This window comes from Dipodomys spectabilis, unplaced genomic scaffold (genome assembly GCF_019054845.1).
Source record: "Dipodomys spectabilis isolate Male_0828 unplaced genomic scaffold, ASM1905484v1 ptg000573l, whole genome shotgun sequence".
NCBI lineage: Eukaryota > Metazoa > Chordata > Mammalia > Rodentia > Heteromyidae > Dipodomys > Dipodomys spectabilis.
The window spans coordinates 1215953-1234841 of NW_024871250.1; the positions used below are offsets into that span (position 1 = coordinate 1215953).

The 18889-nt window shown below is 56.9% G+C and overlaps 1 protein-coding gene and 1 non-coding gene across 7 annotated transcripts; both read right to left on the bottom strand.

The window, feature by feature from the left end:
* Window positions 1–1218: 1218 nt before the first annotated feature.
* Tnpo2 (transportin 2) lies at window positions 1219–17062 on the bottom strand. Of its 6 annotated transcripts, XM_042670565.1 has the most exons (26): window positions 16727–17062; window positions 16473–16626; window positions 14407–14518; window positions 13224–13299; window positions 12991–13140; window positions 11200–11306; window positions 10970–11103; window positions 10792–10873; window positions 10585–10707; window positions 10356–10474; window positions 8619–8679; window positions 8365–8530; window positions 8059–8211; window positions 7158–7383; window positions 6777–6948; window positions 6353–6439; window positions 6169–6276; window positions 5908–6066; window positions 5333–5420; window positions 5047–5145; window positions 4293–4388; window positions 3913–4018; window positions 3623–3722; window positions 3473–3547; window positions 3255–3382; window positions 1219–3154 (listed from the first exon to the last, which is right to left on the bottom strand). In XM_042670565.1, the coding sequence occupies exons 3-25, from the start codon at window positions 14503–14505 to the stop codon at window positions 3275–3277; spliced, it is 2694 nt and encodes an 897-aa protein (XP_042526499.1). In that variant the 5' UTR covers window positions 14506–14518; window positions 16473–16626; window positions 16727–17062; the 3' UTR covers window positions 1219–3154; window positions 3255–3274. The 6 variants fall into 6 exon arrangements, with proteins under 6 accessions (XP_042526499.1, XP_042526498.1, XP_042526496.1 ...); XM_042670564.1 differs by lacking the exons at window positions 16473–16626; window positions 16727–17062 and adding an exon at window positions 15815–16451; XM_042670562.1 differs by lacking the exons at window positions 16473–16626; window positions 16727–17062 and having other exon boundaries at window positions 3913–3988; window positions 14407–14535.
* On the bottom strand, window positions 7030–7099 carry LOC122100338. Its single transcript, XR_006146153.1, has one exon. It is a non-coding gene; the product is annotated as a small nucleolar RNA SNORD41 (small nucleolar RNA).
* Window positions 17063–18889: the final 1827 nt, after the last annotated feature.

Consider the following 18889-nt stretch of genomic DNA (forward strand, 5'->3'; position numbering starts at 1 on the left):
AAGCCCCTGGTTCGATTCTTCAGTACCACATACACAAAAAGCCGGGAGAGTGCTAGCCTTAATCAAAAAAGCTCAGGGACAGTGCCCAGGCCCTGAAAAGTCATGAAGATAGCCACAGGCTTCACAAGCTTCCAACTGAGCACAATCTCCCCCTCCACACTGGCTTTCTAGTTTTTACAAGCAAGAAAACAAACTTTAGGGGCTGTGTTGTGTGGCTCTATTGGAAGCCCTGGGTTTAATCCCCAGTACAGGAGGCTGGGAGGTAGAAAACACAGGATTGGGGTCTCAAAAACTAATACTTCCACCGGGCGCTGTTGGTTCACACCTGGAATCCTAGCTACTCAGGAAGCTTGAGCTCTGAGGATCGAGGTTCAAAGCCAGCTTGGGCAGGAAAGTCCATGAGAATCTTATCTCCAATAAAACCCACTCAGAAAACCAGAAATGGCGCAGTGGCTCAAGTGGTAGAGCGCTCACCTTGAGCTGAAGAGCTGGGACAAGACAACATTCAGGCCCAGAGTGCAAGCCCCATGACCGACAAAAAAAAAAAAAATTAAAAAAAAAAAAAAGAAAAGGGGCTGGGAAGGTGGCTCAGTGGTAGAGCACTTGCCTTGCATGCTCGAGGCCCTGGGTTTGATTCCTCAGCACCACATAAGAAAAAGGCCGGAAGTGGCGCTGTGGCTCAAGTGGTAGAGTGCTAGCCTTGAGCTGAAGAGCCGAGGGACAGTGCCCAGGCCCAGAAAAAAAAGAAAATAAGCATAATACTTCCTTAGCTCAATTTTATTTCCAGATCTGTGCATACTCACCCTACTTACTTTCATTTAGTGATATAGTTTTTCAACTCAGGGCCTGGGCAGTCCCTAAAATTATTTGCTCAGGGATAATACTCTACCACTGGAGCCACAACTCTACTTCTGGATTTTTGGAGAAGAGACTCACAGACTTTTACGCCTGGGCTGGCTACAAACGATGATCCTCAGATATCAACTTTCTGAGTCATTAGAATTTCAGGTATGAGCCACCCGCTCAGCTTTGTTTTATTTTTGAGACAGGATTCCCCCTCTAACTCAAGCTTGCCCTAAACTCACCATCCTCTTCCCTCATCCCCTCCAATGGTGGGATTCCAGGGATATACCACAGATCCCTCTGAGAGTCCCAGGCCCAATTCTACACCTCTCAACCAGCCAAGCAAAGAACACAGGAAACTGGAGACCAAAAGTGTCACAAGAAACTCATCTTTACTCAACAAAGTTCTACACAAGTGGAATCTCACGCCACCTTGGCGCCAATCTCCAGCACAGCACTGTAACAAATGGACTGACCTGGGAGCCCTCAGGGAAAAGAAGGGAAGAAGGGACTCGGGAAACAGGGAATGAAGGCAGACCAAGGCCAGTCTGTGTCCCCAGCCCTGGGCAGGAAAGGTTAAGAAGCTGAAACCTTGTGCAAAAACCAACCAAAAATAAATTAAAAAATTAAATAGTTTTCTTGAAAGAAAAAGGAAAACTAGAACAATCAGGCTCCCTATTCCTGAAGGTGGCGCTTGGCACCCCTCACCTTGGGAGGAAAGGGGATTATACCAATCCCATCAGCCAACCCACCTGCACACCCCAAAACCCAACAGAGGATGCTTCAAAGAACTAGCAGAAAGTTAAATGGTATTTTAAAAAACGTGTTTTTCTTTTCTTTTTTTACAAATGGCTTCCAGAGACCTGCTCGAGTTTTGGGAGAGAGGACAGGGACACCTAGCTGGGCTATGGAATGTGCTCTAAGTGCCCCCTCGGAATCGAGGCAGGGTCTGACTCTGCCTCACAGAAGACAAGAGCCAGGCTGGGATGGGGTGTAGGGCGTTGGAGGGGTGAGTGGAGCAGGCCCCGGGCTGAAAGACTCCAGTCAACCCCCCCCCAAATATAAGGGGTCCCCCTAAGAAGTGGAAAGCAGGGAAGAAAAACAAAAAGGGTAACAAATCTTAAAGGAGCTACAGGGCCCAATTCTCCTAGCAACCCAAATAACCAGGCCCACGTCCCTTGGGGTGGGGCGGATGACTCCCTTCCACCAAGACCTATGTCCTAGGACATCTGCCTCAGTGTTGGTGGCATCTCTAGGGGCTGTGATGAGCACGGAGTCTCAGAGGGGGCAAAGTGGAGATGGGGACATTCACCTTTTCCCTCCTGGAAGCCTGAGCTCAGCTTCTTTCTTGCCTTCAGCCCAGACCCTAGAGGTGGCCTCCCAGGAGCAGAGAGCAAGATGGCCCTTAAAGATGCTTCCCCAGAGCCTGGGGGGTGGGCGGCGGGGACAGAGTTGTCCCGAGCTCTCTTTTGGGGGGGGGGGGGGGGGGGAGGGAAAACTCCCAGCCCCGCACTGCCCAGGGTCAGTGAGCACAAGCCAGGGGGCCGGGGTGGTCTCGGGGGCCCCTGCCTGCGGCGAGGATGGTCCCTATGTGGCTGGCTGGAGAGGATAAAGATGGGGGCACATGATCTGAGTCTGCCCCAAGGCTGGCAGGAAGTATGCGGAGCAGGTCAAAGCGTGCACGTGCTGACGGGCGGCCGCAGGTAGCCGTCCTCCTCCCTCCCGCCCCGGGGTCTCGGCCGAGGCCCCCCCAACCCCCCCAAGCCCTCCCCAATCACCGGCGATCCCGGCCAAACAGCGAAAGCTTCTTATACTCTAGGTGCAGATTACACGGAAGGCCGAACGGCTTAACTCGGGTTCACTACGTCTACTGTCTCCATGCAGTCGGGGAAATGGGGCGGCGCGCCACCCGCGCGCGGCCGCACGTGGACGTGAGTGTGCGCGTCTCTACAAGGACACCCCCCTCCCCGCCTGCGCTCCCCGCGCCGCCTCCCGCGCGGGTTCCTCCCTCCCACGGGGCTGGCCCGGGTGGGCGGCCTGAGACGGCCCCCATGAGAGCCGGGGCCTCGCGCCGGCCGGACCTCCCACCCCCCTCCCTGTTTGCAGGACTAGCGCGTGGCGGCCCCACCCATCCGCCCGTGTGCCGGCCAGGCCGGCCCGTGGGACAGGTGGACGGACGCACGGACGCACGGGGAAGGCTTCTGGGTTTGGATCCCGCGCACGCCTCCCTACCCCCCCTCGACCAGGGCACCGCGACTTCCGGACACAGCGCGCTCCCAGCAATCCCTTCGACGATGACGCAGACAGGAACCTGGGGGGCGGGAGGGGTGTCAGGCCCGCGCCCTTCACGCCGGCCCCCCGGCCTCCCCTGCCCTGCCCGCACCTGGCGGCCTCCCCTGCCCTGCCCGCACCTGGCAGTCTCCACGCTCGCCTAGACCCCGTAGAAGGCCGCCAGCCTCTCCTTGAGCAGCGGCGGGAACTGCTCCGAAAACTGCTGCCAGTTCTCCTCCCCGACCTGGTCTTTGAAGCCGTGGAGGATCTGCGGGGGGGGGGGGGGGGGGGGGTGACCTCTGACCCCGCGGCCGCAGGGGCGCCGCCTCGCCCCCCCCCCCCGCCCCCCGAGCCTCACCTTATAAAACATGTCCCGAAGATCATCCTTCGGGCTCACCCAAGAGGCTACAGCGTCGCAGAAGAAAATAAAGTCCTGAAACGTGACGCATGGCGGGTGAGGGGGCGCCGCGCCGGCGCCCACCCCGCCCTCGGAGCCCAGGCGCCCGACCTGCACGACGCCCCCCGGGTTGACGCCGATCATCATGCAGATGCCGCGGAACGCCGAGTCCTTCTCCTCATTGTCCCGGATGTTCCGCAAGGACGTGCACCTGCGGGCGGGGAGCGGGTCAGTGGGCGGGCCTGGAGCTGTGGGTGCAGGGCGGGGGGGAGGGGGGGGGGCACGGGAGGGGGACAGGGGGGTACCCGGCAGGGGAGGGCAGAGCCCAGAGGGCAAGGGCAGGGCTGCCTGTCCCCCCACCCCAGCACCCCGCCCGGTCCCAGCAGGCCCTGCACACCCACCAAGGCCGGATGAACTGCTGGAGCATAGGAGCCACCTCCTGCGGGCACACGTAGCCCAGGCGGCCAATGGTGATGGCTGGAATGGCAGAGGAACTCGTCAGGCGACCTGCAACCCCGAGTGGCCCCGGGACGGTAGGTGGCAAGGCCTCTGGCACGAGGCACCGAGCCCCGCCCCATGGACCCCAAGGGAACAGCTCTTGGGGGCCAGCCCAGGGCCCCGAGCTTGGCCCAGCCTGCTTCCCTTCCCCAGCCTCCCCCACCTGGTGTCTCCCCAGGTCTCCTCCCAAGGGGGGCACCTCCCCTGGGGCTCCTTCCACAACTCCCTGTCAGGAGTCTGCAGACTTGGTTTTTTTTCCCCAGAGCCCAGATCTGGTGCCTACCTGTGTTTTCCAGCAGTGTCTTGGGTGTATTGGGCCGGTTAATGATCTCCACCAGATTGTTGAGGACCATCTGCACATAGGGTTGCATCTCTGCTCCTAAGGGACCAGTCAAAATCAGAGCCCCGCTAGGCCTCCCCAAGCTCCTGGGTCAGTCAGGAGTGAGGCCACCCTCATGTGATTCCTGTTCCACTCAGAGGACACAGGAATTTCCCCACACTCCCCAGCCCAAAACCCAGGGCTAACTTAAGAGACAGAAGTCACCCAACCAATCCCATTAGGCCATTCAGCCAACTACATCAACTGGTCCACTCCTCTCCTGCCTCTTTGGAGAAGCTAATCACAAAAAGGCCTTTCACCAGGGCGCCGGTGGCTCACGCCTGTCATCCTAGCTATTCAGGAGGCTGAGATCTGAGGATCGCTGTTCAAAGCCAGCCAGGCAGTAAAGTCTCTTATCTCCAATAAGCCACTAGAAAAAACCGGAAGTGGCGCTGTGGCTCAAGTGGTAGAGTGCACTCGCCTTGAGCTGAAGAGCTGAGGGACAGTGCCCAAGCCCAGAGTTCAAGCCCCAGGACTGACAAAAAGACCAAAAAAAAAAAAAAAAAAAAGCCTTTCAGTTATTTGACTCCCAATGTAAAACAGTCATTCTCTGGCCAATCAGCTGACTTCCCTGAGATCTGTCAGTCACAGCAAGACTCCGCCCCAAATTATGAACCGACCAATGGGGGAAGGCCTAGGCAATTGGCCAGGCACTCACCCATTTGCATGCAGATCTCACCGATGGCCCAGGTGGCATTGTTACAGACGGAAATGAACTCAGGGTTCAGGTTGGTGCCCAGGATGGGCATGAACTCGGCTGCTCAGGAGAGAAACGGGGCTAAGCAGGAAGGTAAGGCACCTGGAGCTCCAGGGCAAGGCTGGGCGGGACCCCATCAGACAGTACGAATACATCCCAGTTAGGTCATGGTCATCCCAGGGCATGTATCCATCACGCGAGGCCAGGGCAAGGCTCGGGTTCAGAGCAGTCGAGGTAGGTGGCTTACCAATACAGGGCTTGACATGGATGAAGCAGGCTTTGGTGAGATCTCCCAGAAGAGCAAACGAACTCTGCCGCACCTCAGGCATCGAGTCCTGGCACAAGAGGGAAATCCCGAAAACAGTACTTGACATTTTCTGATAGACCTGAGGTTTGAATCCAGGGCCACACCCTTGCTTATTAGCCTGGCAGTCTACACTTGAGTGATATGACTTCTAGAGGATGTTGGGTCCTATTTGAAGCACCCTTGTGGTTTGTGTGTGGTCACAGGTGTGCACGAGTATGTATGTATGCATGTGCACACACATTGTGGGTGCCAGTAGTGGGGCTTGAACTCAGGGCCTGGGTGCTGTCCCTGAGCCTCTTGGTGTTCAAGGCTAGTGTTCTACCACTTAAGCCTCAGCACCATTCCTGAATAGTTTATTGGAGATAAATAAGAATTTCGTGGACTTGCCTGCCCAAGCTGCCTTTGAACTACAATTCTATCCTCAGATCTCAGCCTCCTGAATAGCTAGGATGACAGGTGTGAGCCACCGGTAGCTAGCAGCCATGGTGTGCAGCCTGCGTGGAACACCCACGCACCTGCATACACTGGAAGAGCAGAGTCATGATGTTACTCCGGGCCACTAGCTGCTCCACATGGCCGCCCAGGCCCTCAGCCAGGCCGCTGAGCAGATCCAGTGCCACGATCATGAAATCCTTGTCGGGGGCCTCGTACTGCTCAGGGTGCTGGGTGTACATCTGCACACAGAATGGATGGGGAGGTCAGCGGAGCGGGGGAGGGAGTGGGCAGAGGCCTGGGCAGCAGCTGAGTGGGCAGAGAGGGGAGCCAGGGGTGCTCACCATGGCCTGGGCCAGTGTCTTCTGCACCAGGGTGACGCAGCGCTGGTACACGGGCTCGCAGTAGGGCAGGAAGCCACTCTGCAGGGCAGTGGCGACGGAGGACAGGCACTGGGAAGAAGGGCAGGAAAGGTGAGCTTAGGGAGAGACGGGGCGGGGCCGGGGGCGGGGCTCTGCGGCCGCTCACCTCCAGCAGGGGAAAGAGGTCCTTGTCCTCATCCTTCAGCTCGTTCCACTTCTGGATGAGCGGTGGCATCAGTTTCTGGATGTATTCCTGGAGAGGGAGAAGTCAGGCTCCACAGTAAGGGGCGTTGATTGGCTTGGCCCATTCCCTGAAGGGTGGGGTCCGGGACCCTTGTTGTGGGGGGGGGAGGGGAGGTTGCTCACCACACACAGCCATATCTGCTGGCTTTTGTCCTTCTCCCCCATGGGTCCCCGGCACACCCCCAGGCCTGGGCACACCCCTGGCACAGCACTCACCAGGCTGTCTGGCCTAGACTGGAGCCGGGGCTGGGGTGCTGGGGGGCGCTGGGGATGCTGGGGGCGCTGGGCGCCCGGCACCCTGTCCCTGGCATGGGGCGGAGGCCGAGGGGACTGCAGGAGGGTCTCACCGGCTGGTTGAGGTGATGGCCCACGGAGTCGGCCAATGTGCCGATGGCGTCGTAGAGGATGAGCAGATTCTTATGCTGGTACTTGCCGAAGGCGAAGACAAGGGTGTCCAGGATGTAGCTGAGGTAGGGCACCAGCTCCGTGCACGCCTCCTCCTCCAGGGTGGCGAAGGCACTGGAAGGAGGGAGAACGCAGGGAGGGCTCAGCGGACCAGCGCGCGTGGCTCTGGACCATGGGAGAGGAAGAGGCCCCACGCGGGATCAGCCAGTACGAATACGACAGAAATCAGTGCCACATCAGCAGTCACAGCAGTCATCCCTTCCCAAGGGGCAGGACAATGGGGGATGGGGAGGATATGCCATAGGTCAGGGGTCAGGGGTCACCTGCAGGCTGCCTCCTGCACCCTCTTGTTGCCATCCAGGATGCGTTTGAGTAGCTCTGTCATCAGAGGCTTGAGGTGCATGTCGGGAGGCTGGCTGACCACCCAGTGGGCGTAACGGCTCAGTGTCCAGCACGCGATGGAGCGGACCAGGGCCTTCTTGTCCGACAGGCACCGGATGAGGTGTGGGATCAGCTCGGGCAGGTAGGGCACCATGCCTTGCATACAGCCTTAAAAGCCACCAAGAGAGGGGACACGAGGTGTCAGGTGGACTGGGTACTGGAGCTACAGTACCCACACCCTTCTGGGAACGCAAAGACCACCTCCTGGCAGATGAGAAATTGAGGTTCAATCACTGGCCCAGAGACACTCACTCAGAGCCCAGGAAAAGAAAGGCAGGTGGTACTACCTTATCTGTTTATTCATTAGTTCAGAATCTTCACTGCATAGTGAACTAGGCTTCACAGGAGAGCCCCTGACCCAGCTAGAGGGAAATATTCTCATCCAAATTCTCCACGGCCCCTTGTGCTTTTCCTTTATTCTTTACTCTCTCTCAGCCATTTTCACGTTCTGTGCCTGGGTGCTGTTCCTGATCATTTTTTTGTGAGCACTCTACCACTTCTTGCATTTTTTGGAGATAACTGGCACTAAGAGTCTCCCAGATTTCCCTGTTCAGGCTGGCTTTGAACTGCAATCCTCAGATCTCAGCCTCCTGAGTAGCACCATATTTACTTTGTATTTTGGGCTGTCCTGAAATTGAACCTGGAGTCTGAAATTGAACCTGTGCTCCGAAGCAATTCACCCAGACCTCCCTACCGTCCTAGCTGTCTTGGCCGCCCCTGGCCAGGGGGCGCTGAGTCCCTGGCAGGGGGTGGGGTCCCTTGCACAGGAGACCCAGGACTCACCCTCGGCGATGGCACCCAGCACCAGGATGCCGGACTCCTTGACCACCCATTCGGGATGGAATAGGAGGCCCTTGAGCAGGGGGAGGAGGTGCGGGAGCAGTTCCTCCCGGAAAACATTGGCCAGGACGTCCAACGCAGCCGCAGAGCACTTCCCTGGATGGGGACAGTGGGGGGGGGGGGGGGGGGCCAGTCTCAGGGAAGGGAAGATCTTCACAATCTGCTCCCAGCCAGCCTGGCTCCCCCACGCCCACCCCCACCCCGGGAAGGGGGCTGGCCACCATGGCGGCCCCTGGGCTGGCCACGCACTCAGATTCCAGTCGGACAACGCATCGTCGTCATCGTCGTCCTCCGCATCTTCGGAGCCATCGGGCCGCTCGGCTTCGTGGGGCAGCGTCACTGTGCGGGACTTGTGGAAGCGTGGCTTGATGTCCTGCTCGCTGTCGGGGACCGCCTCGTCCTCTTCCACGTCGCCCTGGCAGGGAGGGCAGACAGGACGGCTCAGCACCAGGCGGTTCCCAGAGCCACCCCGTGCCCAGCACCCCCCCCCCACACACACTCACCTTGAGCAAAATGATATCGATTTCCGAGTACTTCATCCCATTTACAAGAGTGGGGATCAACCTATGTGGAGAGAAGATGACTGTTCATTCGGGGATGACTATGCAATGGGAGAGGGGGAAAAAAGAAGGCTGGGCAGCAGCACCAGAGAAGGGCAGATTGTGCTGGAAACCTATGCTGGGCACTGCTGTCAGTGCCCGCATCTCCCCAGGGAGGGGGCAGTTACCCCAGCCTAGTTTCAAGCATCAGGATTAGGGACACACCACTCTTTGTACCACGGGAAAGGAAGCTCTTGGCCTAAGCCTGGCTACTGGAAAACTCTCAGACCCCTGCACACACGGCAACTTCAGAACAGGATCAGGTTCCCTAGCACCACGTGTAGAAAGCACAAACATGCAAACTCTTATTTTTTAGTGTGTTTATTTTTGGTTGGTCCTGGAGCTCGAACTCTGGGCCTGGGGGCTGTCTGTCCCTGAGATCTTCAACTCAAGGCGAGTGGCGCTTAAGCCACAGTGCCACTTCCGGTTTTCTAGTGGTTCTTTGGAGGTAAGAGTCTCACAGACTTTCCTGCCCAGGCTGGCTTCAAACCACAATCTCAGATCTCGGCCTCCTGAGTAGCTAAGATGACAGGCATGAGCCACCAGTGCCCGGCTTCTGGGCCCTTGCGTGGGGCAGAGAAGCGCCAGACAAATAGGCAGGGCGGCTTCATTGCAAAGCTGGAGTTCAATTCTCAGAGGGCCTCCTGTGCCCGCTTCAACATGGTTCCCTCGTCACTTTTCCAGAAGCCTCCTTCCCTGTGGCCCCACTCACCATTTTCCACAATAGTTCAGAAAAGCTAAGGGATTCCAATAGGTTAAGGGTCAGCTCTGAGGAGTTTGGTTAGACAGTTGAAGCCAGGGCCTGGAGGCTCACGGCTGTAATCCTAGCTACTAAGGTGACAAGAGATCTGAGGATCGAAGTTCAAAGCCAGCCTGGGCAGGAAAGTCCATGAGATTCTTTATTTCCAATTAGCCAACAAAAGGCTGGAATTGGAGCTGGAGCTCAACTAGTAGAGCACTAGCCTTCAGTGAAAAACTCAGGGACAGTGTCTAGGTGCCCTGAGTTGAAGCCCCAGGACACAGGCACGCACACACACAAGATAGCAACTGTAAGAGACAAGTCTTTACTTTGGCTTTCCTATACTGGAAGGATACAGAGGGCCTAGCATTACCCTGGAAGAGCATACCTGAGAACAAAGCCCAGTGCTGGAGATCTAAAGCAGATCTAAAGCTAAGACACATGTGTTTATTATATCGTTTGGGCACCTGGATCTAGTTGTGCCTGAAGCCATGGTTGGTCTCTCACTTCTTTTTTTTTTTTTTGGTAGGTGGGGGGGCCTGAACTCTGGGCCTGGGCGCTGTCCCTCAGCTCTTCAGCTCAAGGCGAGCGTTCTACCACTTGAGCCACAGCGCCACTTCTGGTTTTCTGGTGGTTTACTGGAGATAAGAGTCTGCACAGACTTTCCTGCCCAGGCTGGCTATGAACCATGATCCTCAGATCTCAGCCTCCTGAGTAGCTGGGATGACAGGCGTGAGCCACTGACAGCCGGCTCACTTCTAACAGTCAGTTACCAATTTTTTAAAAAGTCAGTTAAAGCTTCTTGCAAAGTCGCCTGACGCTGTGGTTTTCTGCAAGCTCAAGGGGTGACCAGAAAAGGAAAGGCGCAGGCATGGGGTGGGGTGGGTCAGGACGCCACTCACTGGACCAGATGGGAGGCCAGAACTTCCTTGCAGATGGGTTGCTCGGCCAGCGTCAGCCAAAACTCACAGGCCTCCAGGGCCACGTTCTCGTCATGGTCCTGGGTCCGCTGGAGCATGTACTGGGGCAGGGGAGGTGGAGAGGGAGAGGCTGAGTCCAGCTGGGCTTCAGGAGGTTCCCGTGCCTCGGCCAGCCCCTCCTGCCCTTGGCTGTGACCTTGACCATGCACACCTGGATGATGCTGTGCATGTGGGGGATGAGCCGGTCAATGCGCACTTCTAGAAGCATCACCAGGGCACGGCATACATTCTTCCGCACCTCGGGGTCGTCATCCACAGCCAGGGCGAACAGGTGCTGTGGGGATGGCCAGGGTAAGCTACTTAAGAAGGGCAGGGTGGGGGAAGCCCTCTTCCTGCCCGCCCCGGCCAGATGGCATACCTCGATGAAGGTGTCAATGTTATCCATCAGCGCCTGGGCTCGGTCCATGATGAACTGGTTCACACAGGCGATGGCATGGGACCTGGTGAGGAGTGGAAATGGGGCTCAGCCCCCCTCCCCCGCCAACCCTGTCCTCCAGCTCGGAGCCCCTGGGTTGCCTTGGGGAAGCCACACCCACCGGATCTTGGGGCTGCAGTGCTTAAAGAACTGCAGGAACTTGGGGATCATGATGTTGAGCGGCCTGTTGAGCGCATCGCTGTCCAGGAGTTCAGAGGAGTCTTCACAGATCTTCTGCAGGGCTCCGAAGGCTCCCTGGGTGGATCGGAGCAGACAGATGTGGGGGGCAGGGGGTGAGGCCTTCTCCGGGCGCGGGCCCCTGCTAGGGTGGGGCCACAGCTTGTTGCCTACCTCACAAGTGTTGTAATCCTCCGAGTTGAGCAGGTTGCATAACTGGGGCAGCAGCTCAGGCCACATCTGCAGCTCACCCTTGGAAGCGATGGTGGTTATAAGAATACCTGGGCAGCCGGGGAGAGGAGGCTGCCTCAGGCTGGGCAAGGGCCTGCCTGCCCCTCCATGCTCCCCACTCCTCCCCAAGATGAACCCACCCAGCCCCTTGCTGCTGCTGCTGATGTTGTTTTTCCTGTCTTCCTCTGGCTAGGACCTCAGCCGGGCAAGGTAAGAACTTGGCCGCTGGGCACGCTCTAGCCCTGATAGGGCAGGGGACAGGGGAACTGGTGTGTGGGGGGGGGGAGACCCACAGGGATGATACACTCGCTGACTCAGCACACATCCTCTGGGCCCCACAAGCCAGCCAGTTCTGTCCAGGCCCTGGGATATAGTCCAGCCCCAAACACCAAAGCCTGTTCTAGGAGAAGAGAAGAACAGGGTGGTCATAGGCTGAGGGCTGAGTAACTGGGTGGACACAGAAGGCCTCAACAGCTGATGCCCTCGCATGAAAGGCCTGAGAGAACAGAAACCGGCCAGGGACTTTGGAGAAAGAGCATCTCAGCCAGAGGGATGGACCAGCGTCAAGGCCCTGGGGTTGAACAGGCTCTCACAGCGGGGAAGAGAAGCGGAGAGTGAAGGGAAGCCACAGCAGGACGTGAGAGCAGGGAGATGGCAGGACAACTTGTGTAAGGCTTTGTGGCTGCAGGTAGGACTTTACAGACTAGTGAAACTCCCGAGGCATTGTGAGCTGTTAATGCCACTCACCACCACAAGATGGCAGTGTTTCCTACCGGTAGGGGTGGTCACCTTACCCACCCTCCCCTGCTTTCACCCTTCTATGGAAAGAGCCACCAGCCTCCTCCCTACGATCCCAGCACTCAGGAGAGGCTGAGGCAGGAGGATCAAGGGTTTGAGGTCGGCCTGAGTTATATGGCAAAGAAAGCTACCACCCTCCTAAGATTCACCTGGAGGCTTCTATGAAAGCGTCCTCCAGGGAACGGTTCGATAGTGCTTCCTAGAAAAACGGATACATCCTCTCATAGACTTCAAATGGATTCTAGAGAGCTCCTTAATGCTAAGTAGTGACAAGAAAAAGACTTCCCATGTTCAAAACAAGTTGCTGCTTCTGAGTAGTTTTGAACCTGTGGCTGTAGAAGCTGAGGACGTGTCAGCAGAGTCTGCCACCTAGAATGAGCTCTAAAACCTTCCATGGCCTCAAGCAGGAAGCTACAAAATCAGCACATTTGTCAGGCCCAAGCATCCAGCACAAACACTATTTCTATTTATTATTGGTTTTTTTTTTTTGTGCCAGTCCTGGGACTTGAATGCAGGTCCTTGGCACTGTCCCGTAGCTTTTTTTTTCTTAAGGCTTGAGTTTAAAAAAGGGGGGTGGGGGAGGGGGAAGCTATATACAGCTCCACTTCTGACTCTGGCAATTAATTAATCATAGCCAGGTGCCAATGGCTCACTCTCCTAGCTACTTAGGAGGCTGAGATCTGAGGATCACCATTCAAAGTCAACCTGGGTAGGAAAGTCCGTGAGACTCTCGTCTCCAGCAAAAAGCTGGAAGTGGAGTTGTATGGCTCAAATGATAGAAGGCCAGAATTGTGGGGGGAAAGCTAAGGGACAGCGCGTAGGCCCTGAGTTCAAGCCCCAGGACCAGGAACAAACAAACAAGACCCTGAACTGGCAGCTGACCGGCTGCCTAAGCCAGGACAAAGCTGAAAAACCAACCCCCACTGCCCTTCTCACCGATGGTAGCCCGGATGAGCGAGGAGGCATCGCCAATGTTGTTGAGACACTCCTGCTTGATGAAGTCAGCCACAGGTGGTGGAAAGCTCTGGTAATGTGCTTTCACGTTGTTTTTGAGGATGAGCCCACTGAGAGACCGGGTTGGCTCATCTGGGGGAGAGAGGACCAAGGTTCAGGGGTCCATCACGAAGAGAGGCGGGGCAGGGCCAGAGCCAGGGACTGGCAGGACATACCTTCTGATTTGAGCCTCGTCAGGACAAAGATTAGGTAGTTGTTGAAGTCGGGGAATTGGTTGAGTTGCTTGAGTTTCTGCCAGGCTGTTAAGGGACTTGGGAGACAAAAGCTTTCCACGCGGGATGTCCTGTCTCATAGGTGCCACTAGTGACCAGCGAAATCTGGCAGCAGTGTAATCTAGAATCCCACTGACCAAGCCCTCTGCCCAAGTCCCCCTCATAGATAGGGAAAGGTTTCCCACATGGATCACAGTGGAATGCTAAGGGACCAGCCTAAGACAGCAGCTGCTGCTCCCTGGGCCAGCACACTGCTGCTGGAGCTACAGCTCCACTTCTGGGTTTTGGGTTGTTTTTTTGGATGACAAGTCTCACAGACTTTCCTGTCCTGGCTGGTTTTGAACTGCAATACTCAGATCTCAGCCTCCTAAGTAGGAATATAGGCATGAGCCACTGGTGCCCGACTTCAAACAAGTTTAATTTAAAGCCTAAACAAAACCCAAGACCAACTCAAAGTGCACCCCACTTCCCTGGGGGGGGGGTGCATCTTCCCAAGTCTGACAGGACAGAGTAGAACGCACGTCTGAGTGGGAGGGACCACCAGCCCCGGCACTAGTGTTTCCTAGCTGCTGCCTTTATTAAATTGGTTGGTCTTTGTCTCTCTGAGTCTCCAGGCTCCCATCTGTTAAATGGGCAGAACAACAGATCCCCACTGTGTAAGTTAAGCAGCAAATACTTCTTGAGTACTAGGAGTTCCCACGGTTTCTCCTAACAATGGCTGCAACAGCTCTGGGAACTGGACCCAGGGATTCAAAGCACTAATTTAGTCTCCAGACCATGCTGGTTTGTTGTGGGGTTTTTTGTTTGTTTGTTCTGCTTTGTTTTTGATGTTGGTCCTTGGGCTTGAACTCAGGGCCTGGGCGCTGCCCCAGAGCTGCTTTTGCTCTACCAACTTGAGCTACACCTCCATTTCCGGCTTTTGTGCTGGTTAACTGGAGATTAAGAGTCTCCCAGACTTTGCTGTCTGTCCAGATTGCTTTGGAACCACAATCCTGAGTAACTAGGAATGCGGGGTGTGAGCCACACCAGCCTCAGGCTTCATGCTGTTCCTTTCCCACAAAGGGGGTTTGGGTCAGGAAATGAGCCCTGCTGGCTTCCCCCAGGTCCGGGAAGGAAGGAAGGATACATCCTGCACGATGCGCTGCGTGGCTGTGTTGGGCGACTGCGAGTCTTTGAGCAGCTGCAGGACCTGCTGCAGGCCTTGTTCGTCTGGCTGCCAGTCCATTGCGCAAGGGGAGCTGCGGGGCCGGGGCCGGGGTCAGCGCTACACCTCCGGGGCTCCGTGTGAGACTCGGGTTGAGCCCCCGAGGGAGGGTGGCCGCAGGACGGCGGGAGCGGCCGGGCGGAGGCCGTCGATCCACGCCCGCCCGGGTGCGGGGTCCCCGCCAGCTGCGCCATCCCCGGCCGCGCAGTGGCGGGCTTGGGAGCGCGGGGGGGGGGGGGGGGGGGGGGGTTCGGAAGCCCGCCACGGCCGGCGGCGGAGGCGCGGCCCGGCGGATCCTCATCGGAACCAACGTGGAGCCCTCTTCCCAAGGCGGTCCATGCCGTCGCCGCCCTCGTCCGCCGGCCCTAAGGTTTGCACCTCCCTCGCAGCCCCAGGCCGCGCGAGCGCCCCGGCCCCCTCGTGCAGGCGAAGTCCGGGGAGATTCCCCTTCTCCGAAACCGGCCTCTCAGACTCCGCCAGACCCCAGCTGCCCCCCCCCCCCCCCGATCGGAGCCTGGTCCCTGCGCGTCCCCAGGTGCACGGTCCCCGGGCACGATCCCCATCCCCGCCGCCTCCCCTAAACCTGCCCTTCAGGCCCCGCGGATGCCAGATGCCGTCCTCCCGGCTTAGCTAGGCGCGGAGCAGCGGCTCCCCAGAACAGGACGGGGAGCAAACGCCACAGAGGTCTCCGCGGCCTCCGAAGGAGAAATCAGCCCAACCCGGGACAGAGCCCCCCACCGCACCCCAGCCCACCCCCAGGACTGGTTCCCACCGCTCGTCCCCATCAGGACGGACCAAGCCTCTCCCGCTCCCACCCTCCGCCCGCCCCACTCAGCAGTAACGGGAGGAGGGGTCGAATCGGTGCGTCTCCCCCCCCCCGACTTCCGCCAAGCCCCCCACCTCCTGGAGCCGGAAATCCCCTCCCTCACATTCCAAAAGCTTTTCCTAATCAGCCCCGGCCCAACCCCACCCCCCCACCCCAAGCTGGGACATCAGACCCAGCAAAGCCCTCCAGGCCGAAGCCCGACGCCCCTCGCCACCAGGGCCCGAGAAGCTCCCCTCTCAACTTGCATGCGGCTTCTCCCACTCAGATGCAACCAAGCCCCGCCGAACACAGGCCCCGCGCACACGCCGATCGCCCCGCCATCACCGTACCCCCGCCGGCCCGGCTCCCCCTAGCCTCGCGGATCGGGCCCAACGGGGTTCCCGGCCTTTCCCGGTCGGGCGCGGCCCCGACGCTAGGGCCGCGCACGGCGCAGGCCCAAAGCCCGGCGGGGGTCGACGCAAGCCGGAGCCGAGCGGGTCCGGATCCTGGGTGAGGCCCACTTACCAGGCCCTGAGCGGCGGCGGCGGCGGCGCCTAGCGCGGCGGCTTCTCCTGAGACTCGCACGGAAGGAGGGAACCGGAGAGAAGGAATTAAATAAAAAAAAAAAAAGGAGGGGGGGGAACGCCGCCGAAAATGAACCGCCGCGGCCCCCGTAGTCCTTTCAAATTGACCCAACTGGGCCAATCAGAAAGTGCAACCGTGACGCGCGACCTGACATGAGCCCCGGGCAAGCCGAGTCACGTGACGGGGGAGAGGCCGCCCCTCTAGCCAGCGGGTCCTCCCAGCGTCTCGTTTCCCCAGTATCCCACAACGGCGTGGCCAGAATTCTTGGCTGGAGCCGGGGATTTGGCAGAACGTGTGGACTGGTGGTGTGTGATGGGCCCTGGAATCCCTGGGGCGGCCCAACTGCTGCGCTCCCTCCCCTCCCCTTCCCCGGGAAGTGGATGACTGAATTTGCCCCATCGAGAGGGTACTTGGGAGCCCCCCACCAAACGCACAGAAGTGCAGAGGGACCAAGTCCTGGGTGGACTTCAGACGCCAGAAACAAAGGAAAGAAAGCTGGCCCCGCTTCTGTTATTTTCCAGTACTTAAAAAAAGGTGCAAGGGTGTTTTAAACAAATGAGTTAATAAACTCACCCGAAGGCTTAACCCTCTCCCTTACCTGAAGTTGGATGAGATGAAATCCCTTGTCCAGGAAACTTAGGCGAAGGCAGTGTCAGGATGAAAGAAATTCATGGTCCTCAAGCCATCTGAAGAGAGCTGGGCAGTTTTCCCTTCTCTCTGAGAGCAAAGCGTTCTGGGAAGAGTTGCAGACCCTGGAGGGGGGGGGGGGTAACCTACTGCTACTCCAGGATCAATTTCCCCAAGAGGGTAAGAATAGTGTACTCCTTGAGAGATAATCCAAGTTAATATTACCTGACCATCTGCAAATTGTTCTTTGAAAATCGTGGTCTTTACCCTTAAGCCTCAAGCACGTCCTTTCCCTGTATTGTCTCTTCCTAAATCAATATTGACTGAATCAATTGGAGCTCTAATCCCAAAGGAGAACCCAGCACTTCCCAGCGGGACTTTTTGACCCTGGGTGAGACATAAATCAATGTTGGCTCCGACTTGTAAAACATAAAAAAAAAAAAAAAAGAGGAACAGATTTCTCAGCCCAATTCCGGTGGGCAAAGACACTCATGAAACCCTGGCATTAGGGCCTCCCGGATTAGGAAAGGGTCGCCTGGCGCCTGACTCCACTCCGCGACTCAGGAAAAGGAGCAAAGATTCCCACCGACGCCAGCTACGCTACTCAAAAACACACGTGCGTGCAGGCGCCACGTACGCATGCGCTTACCTCGCTCCCCCCCCCCCTCAGCCCCGCCCCGACCCCGGCGCGCGCGCGCTGAGAGCCCGGAACTACAAATCCCGTGGTGCCTCGCGCTCACACCGCCGCGCTTAGGGGCTCTGGCTGAGAATCAAAAAGTAAGGAGATGCCGGGCCGGCTCTGAAATCGCTTTAAGCAGAGCGGTCTGTCGGCGTGAGGCTGGATTGGAGAGCTACTGGGAGAACTGAGAATTCCATGCACTTGTTGGTTCAGCCGGGCACTGATGTGCAACAGACAATTCAATATGTGTAACCCCTCCTTCCCTTCCTTCTTGCCTTCTTTTCTTTCTTTCATTTTCAAGACAGGTTCTCATTACCTAGCCCAGGCTAGGTTAGAGATCCTTCTGTCTCAGCCTCCCAGAGTTGGGATTATAGGCGTGTCCCACCACATCCAACCTCACCCTTCTTTTTGATGTGTGGCAAGTTTTCACCTGCCCTGTGCAAGCCTTGGGTAGTTGCAGCAGAGCAAAGTGGCTCTTGCTGCCATGTATTGCCTACATTGCTCTCGAGCCTCCTGGTCAGAGAAACTCCCAGATACACAATTTGGATGTCAACAAGTTTCTTCATCTGTTTGTTCGATATGAAGCGCTCCTCCCACTTCCGCCTCCTGAGTAGCCAGGACTATAAGCATGCACTACAACCACCACACCTGACTCTTATTTTCTATGCAACCTATTATCTGAAAAGCGGTTTCCAAATGTTAAACCTCATAAGATTCTCACAACAGCCCAAGTATGGCAAACTTAACTGAAAGCATGCAGGCAAAATGCAGGGAGCCGGTGCTCAACTGACTCTGGGATGAAATGAATGAGAGAAATGTGCTCTGTTTACAAACCTCCCTGCCTGCATCTCCTCACACTGAATTATTGGGGTGGGGGGCCTGCAGTGTAGCTCAGTGGAACAGCCCTTGCTTATTGGCATGTAGAGATTCTTGGGTTCTGTATCCACCCACTAAAAATAAAAATCAGCAGGGTGCCAGTGGCTCAGGCCTGTAATCCTAGCAACTCAGGAAGCTGAGATCTGAGGACTACGGTTCAAAGCCTGACTGGACAATAAAGTCCATGAAGCCTCTTATCTCCAATAAACCACCAAAAAACCAGAAGTGGTACTGTGGCTTAAGTGGTAGAGTACTTGCATTGAGCTGAAGGGCTCAGGGACAGCGCCCAGGCCCAGAATTGAAGTCCCACGACTGACCAATAAAAATTAATTTTTGGGAGAGGGGCTCTTGCTTACTACTGAGCTCTAGTAAAATCAGTATTTTCTTTTGGGGGGCAGAGAGGAGGTTCTGTGGTTTGTGATCTCAGGGCCTACATGCTTGATAGTTTCTGTATTATTTGAGCCAGACCTCCAGCCCCCTCAAAATCAATATTTATTAAATACAGCTGAAAACATGTAGGTCTCCGGTGGCTCATGAGAAGCTGAGATCTAAGGATCACAGTTCAAAGCCAGCCCAGGCAGGAAAGTCTGAGACCCTTACCACCAATAAACCACCAGAAAACTAGAAGTGGTGCTGTGGCACAAAATGGTAGAGTGCTAGCCTTGAGCAAAAAAGCTCAGGGAAGCCAGGTGCCAGTGGCTCATGCTGGTAATCCTAGCTATTCAGGAGGCTGAGATCTGAGGATCACGGTTCAAAGCCAGCTCAGACAGGAAAGTCCATGAGACTCTTATCTCCCATGAACCACTAGAAAACTAGAAGTGGTAGTATGGCTC

Coding starts and splice junctions, on each gene's coding strand:
- Tnpo2 (XM_042670565.1), bottom strand. CDS start 14,505: ATGGACTGGCAGCCAGACGAACAAGGCCTGCAGCAGGTCCTGCAGCTG. Junction 8,680..10,355: donor CTGGCCTCCCATCTGGTCCA/GTGAGTGGCGTC, acceptor CTCTCCACATAG/GTTGATCCCCACTCTTGTAA. Junction 6,067..6,168: donor AGACACTGGCCCAGGCCATG/GTGAGCACCCCT, acceptor TTCTGTGTGCAG/ATGTACACCCAGCACCCTGA.